This window comes from Lathyrus oleraceus, chromosome 7 (assembly GCF_024323335.1).
Source record: "Lathyrus oleraceus cultivar Zhongwan6 chromosome 7, CAAS_Psat_ZW6_1.0, whole genome shotgun sequence".
Taxonomy (NCBI): Eukaryota; Viridiplantae; Streptophyta; class Magnoliopsida; order Fabales; family Fabaceae; genus Lathyrus; species Lathyrus oleraceus.
The window spans coordinates 167,868,617-167,874,118 of record NC_066585.1 but is presented as its reverse complement, the minus strand read 5'-3'; the positions used below and the strand labels follow the sequence as shown (position 1 = coordinate 167,874,118).

Genomic DNA, 5,502 nt, shown 5'->3' with positions numbered 1-5,502 from the left:
ATGGTATGTTGTACTCTCATGGCTCTGAACCTGTCCTATCTGGGTATTGTGATGCTGATTGGGCTGGGAGTGCTGATGACAGAAAAAGCACATCAGGAGGATGTTTCTTCTTGGGAAACAATCTCATATCATGGTTCAGCAAGAAGCAGAACTGTGTATCTCTGTCCACTGCAGAGGATGAATACATAGCGGCTGGAAGCAGTTGTTCCCAACTGGTGTGGATGAAACAGATGCTTACTGAGTACAATGTCTCTCAAAATGTCATGACATTGTTCTGTGATAGTCTCAGTGCCATCAATATTTCCAAGAATCCCATCCAACACAGCAGGACCAAACATATTGACATTAGACATCACTTCATCAGAGGTCTGGTGGAAGACAAAGTGATTACCTTGGAACATGTAGCCACTGAACTACAACTGGCTGACATATTTACAAAGGCTCTGGATGCTACTCAGTTTGAAAATTTAAGGGGCAAACTGGGAATATGCCTTTTTGAGGACTTATAGCAACCAATGATGTTTGGGATGTATTGTTTAATATCTCAACCTATTAAACAATTGAAAATATGCTATGACTGGACAACGGTTCACAGCTATGTTACTTGCTGCAAGTGTAGTAACAAGATGTTAAGGGGATATTTGGACATGAGACATCCTGTGTGCCTGCTGGACTTCAAGAAAGTGTTCATGCAGGAGTGGTTCAAGATGTCAGACTCAAAGTCATGGCATCTGATATGGGTGTACCTGCTGTAAAGCAAGAGTGTGTGACTACTTGATCAAAGCTGTGAAGCAAGGTCAAGTGGGTGATGTCTTGATCAAAGCTGTAAAGCAAGATCAAGAAGGGATATTCTTGATTGAAACTGTGAAGTAAAATCAAGTCTGTAATTCTGTCATTTGTGTGTAATTCTGTTTATGTTATGTTGGTCTGTATTTTAAAGTGTTGCTTTGGCAACATTTTTGACAAAAAAGGGGAGTAACACCTATGATGCCCCAGGACAACAGATTGTTTTGCTAAACAGATATTCAGGACAGATATTCAAGATCCTCTAATCCAGAGGTTGTGCTGCAGTTGATGTTCCACTTCTATGAGTGTGAGTGTGTTTATGTGTGCTGCAATTAGAAGTTTTTATTTAACTTCTGTATGTGTGCTGCAATTAGAAGTTTTTATTTAACTTTTGTATGTGTGCTGATATGTGAAGTTTTTATTTAACTTCCATGTGTGTGAGTGTGCTGCTACTCTGAGTGTATTAGCTAGGTTAATTTCCTGCTAGATGTGTGTTTTCCGCTGCTGTGGACTCTGTTGTGAGGCCAAAGTGTTTTAGCCAAAAAAATTCCAAAGGGGGAGTTTGTAGATGTTTGATTGGCTGCATTGTATGGTAAAACACTAGCTGGATTCTAATGTCTTGACTGATGTCATGACATGCTGACTGCATTGTATGTTAGAACATCTAACTGTACTTTGATGTCTTGACTGATGTCATGACATACTTGAGTTGTATGTTGCAGGTTTAGCTAATACAGGATCTACTGAATGTCAAACTATATGTTATGACATTCATCCTTGTCAACAGTTACTGAGGAATAGAACAACTGGTGTTCTTTAATAACTCAGTATTTATTTCCAGTCTGTTTATCAAGGGGATAACAGACCTGACACAAACCCTACTGTCTGAATGTCAAACTGGAAGTTATGACATTCATCATTGACAGCATATACTGAATAATAGGCAGGTTAGTTGTCTGCTACAGTTCAGTATATTTCTCAGTCTGCTTATCAAGAGGATAACAGACCTGACGTAAGGCTCATTGTGTAAATGTCAAATTGGATGCTTTGACATTTATGAATGTACGCTGTTACTGAAGTATGGACAGATTGGTCCTGTACAGTACAGCAAATTTGTACAGTCTGTTTTCAGGAAGATAACAGACTTAGCATATGGTCTATGCTTTGGATGTCAAACTAAATGTTGTGACATTCACTCCAAGCAACATATGCTAAATTGTAGGTTGTTTAGTTTTTCTGTTTCAGCATTTTTCTCAGGCTATTCTTCAGGAAGTCAACAGCTGAGCTAAAATCCAGGAAACCAACAACTAAGCTACAATAAATGAACCTAACAAATAGCCTATTTGTTAGTAACCTAGTTGTGGAATTTAGGTTAACTCGCTTGACCTTAAATTCAGGAAATACAAGTACAAGGCCCAAGTGCTGCAATATAAAAGGATGGTAATCCTTCTTTCAGAACTCGGGGATTTTAGGCGTGAAGATTTTGTGTGTCCATCATACTTCACTGCTGTATTTTTGTGTGTCTTGTATTAGGTGTATCTTGTGAGCCAAGTTATTATCACTGAGATGATTGCATTGGTATAGGGTATTCATTGAGTTGTAAGTGTTGTGTCACTCTAAGCTTTTAAGCGTGAGTGCTGTGTATCTTGATTAAAGCTATTAAGCACAATCAAGAGTTGTTTGAAGTGTGACTTCACAATTGTCTTTAATCTTAATTAAAGGTTGTAATCACTGAGGTGATTGAGGGGGAGTGAGTAAGAACTCTGATCTTAGTGTAAGATTGAAATTGCATTGGGTAGGTATTAAGTGATAGGGTTAAACAGTTGGTTTAAGGTCTGAATTAATACTACTAATATTGGATTTCCTCCCTGGCTTGGTAGCCCCCAGACGTAGGTCATGTTGGACCGAACTGGGTAAACAATTCCTTGTGTTATTTACTGCACTTACTTTTTAAGTTCTGCATAATTCTTGTCTGCGCAGAATTGGATGTCATAACAACCCGTGTGACATCGAAAGTCTGATAACTAGAATTTCACTCTCTGTCATAGTCGGTATGCCACATGATCAGCATACTCAATAAGCATCGATCAGTCAATGGTTCCTACGGGAAACTCTTCATTAGTGTGTACAGACGGCTCCATCGAAGCAGGAGTCGTAACCTTTGTATCAGTAGTAGCAGAAAGGACCAGATATGTGGCTGTGACCTCATCAACAATAGGGGCATCTGGCTTGACCACCCCATCTGCAACAAGGCATCTAGTTGGACAACCTTATCTTTCACCTCAACAACAACATGTATCGCATATGTCTCGACCATGGGGTCATGAACATCCTGAACCTGCACCTCATGAGCATGAACAACCTCAACATCATCTCTAGACTTCTCGTCTGATCACACCGCTCGACGTCGGATGCTACGGGATGCGCGAAATTGCTCTGCTCAATCAATTGTTTCCGATATGAACTAGTTGAAACTACTCGTCCAACCCGTAGCTGGGATAACTCGGCCTCAACAATCCTAGCCTGAAAATTTTGAAAATATAAGAAATTTCTGAAAAAATACATACGAAAAATACCGGAAATTTTAAAAATACATAAAAAATACCGGAATTTCTAAAATTTTATGTAATAAATTCAAATGATTCTCACGGAAAATTTAAAATTTATGAAAAAAAATTACTATTTTAAGAAATTTCAATAGAGATTTTTAAAATTTTCGATATCACTCTGGAGTTTTGGAAATTTGCTTAAATATTAAATAAATTTTGAAAATAAATTAAAAATTTGGAAGAATAAGGTGTCAAGGATAAGTTAAATGCTCCTAATTTTGTTGTGAACAAATTTTCATCTGTTATCCAAATCTTTCTCCTCTTTTGTGTCTTTTTTGAAGGTATAACTACATGTTCTAATTTTTCCATACTCACAGAAAATGTTGTCCAAAATTGTCATGTAATTTAATGAATTTAAAGAAGAAGAAGGTGTGTGTAAATGCAAATTTTTCCTTTCTTGAATTTACGCTTTCCACGTACCATAGAGTTCCTATCTTTCTTTCTGCTCACTAGTTTCCACACTCCCGCCGACCACCATTACGTGTCAAATGTTTAATTAAGTAAACTACTTCCGCGACTCTCTTTCCTTTTCCTTTGTGTTTTCATTCACAAACATGCAATGTTACTCTATCATTCTCCTTTCGTCCCACACTACTATATCTCTTGTCTGTTTATTCTATTATTTCTTTTAGCAGTGCCACCAATGTACTTTAGCAATAACATAATATGTTTTAAACGCAAATTGACATCCCTACTTTCAAATAATTTTTGACAAGAAAAATAAATAAATTTAGTGACCCATAATATATAAGATGGATTAATAATTAATCATCCGAAATTACATCAACACAACAAAATAGACTTCTCTTATGGATTGAATTCAAGCTTTGCAACCTTGAAGAGGAGACCCACACAAGCATTTATTATTAGCATAAGAAGACTTATCAAACCTTTTCATTTTTCCACCTTGTGGAATCTGACCACACAAATTATTGTTGCTAACATTCAACTCATGCAAATACTTCAGCTTAATCAGGCTTTCAGGTAGAGAACCGTAGATTTTATTATTACTCAAATCCAAAGCACGCAAATCCTCCGACAATCCAACTTTTCCAATATCAAAAGAAAACGAGTTATTTCCTAATAATATCTTGAAAGTACTTTTCTTGGACCCAAAAAACACAGAAGCGTCACCCTCCAACATGTTCCCTTCCAATTCCACAAACAAAAGGTTCAGTTTCGCCAGAGAAGCCGGAATCTTCCCAGAGAGGCGGTTATGCGAAAGACTCAGCACTGTGAAGGAATTCGGGAACGAACCGTAGGATTCTGGTATTGTACCGGTGAGTTTGTTGCCGTCGAAAATGATTCCGGAAATGACAGGGAGAGACGGGAGTGTGGCGGGGAGAGGACCGGTGAGTTTGCTGTTGCTAAAGTCGAGGTCTATGAGGCGTTTGTTCTTAGAGAGAGTGTTGGGTATCTCACCGGAGATGCTGGTGTGGCTGAGGAAAAAGTACTCGAGGTTGGTGAGGTTAGCAATGGTGGGCAGGATAGTGCCGACAAGGTTGGGATTGTTGTCGAGAGAGAGGCAGAGGAGGAAAGGGAGGTTAGTAACGGAGGGTGGGATTTGAACGGGTTGAGGGAGGTCGAGGTTGTCGAGACCAAGATGGATGACACGGTAGAGCCATGTGTTGTAGTCGCATGAGACACCATACCAGTTGTCACAGCAGTCCGTGGTTGGGTTCCACGAAGACAGTTTGGTTGGGTTGCCAAGTTCTTTTTTGATTTGGAGGAGGGTATTCTTGTCATATGGGTTACATTGTTCTGCGAGTGAAGGTATGAAAAGATGGGTTGTTAGGATTAATAACACAAGTGACATGCATGAGGAGAATTGCATGGTTGCAGATATTCATTTGCTTGCTGTTGGTATATATATATATATATGGGGGACAAATAATGCCTACGACGAATGTTTTGAGGCATTAACACGGTTAATGCATTTACAACCGTTGGATCAAGATTTATAATTTGAAATTTTTTAGAATGCTAGTAATCATGGTGCCTTAGTACACAGTGGGACATATATTAAACGGTGTCATCTAGTTGCATATGGTTTAAGTGGATGGATGCTATAATCTTTTCTAGCTCTATGTGTTTTCTTGTGAACAGA

At 38.5% G+C, this 5,502-nt stretch overlaps 1 protein-coding gene across 1 annotated transcript; it reads right to left on the bottom strand.

The window, feature by feature from the left end:
- Window positions 1-4,116: 4,116 nt before the first annotated feature.
- Window positions 4,117-5,255, bottom strand: LOC127100773 (polygalacturonase inhibitor 1). Its single transcript, XM_051038044.1, has one exon. It carries the CDS (start codon window positions 5,227-5,229, stop codon window positions 4,216-4,218), a length of 1,014 nt encoding a protein of 337 aa, XP_050894001.1. The 5' UTR covers window positions 5,230-5,255; the 3' UTR covers window positions 4,117-4,215.
- Between the last annotated feature and the right edge of the window lie 247 nt (window positions 5,256-5,502).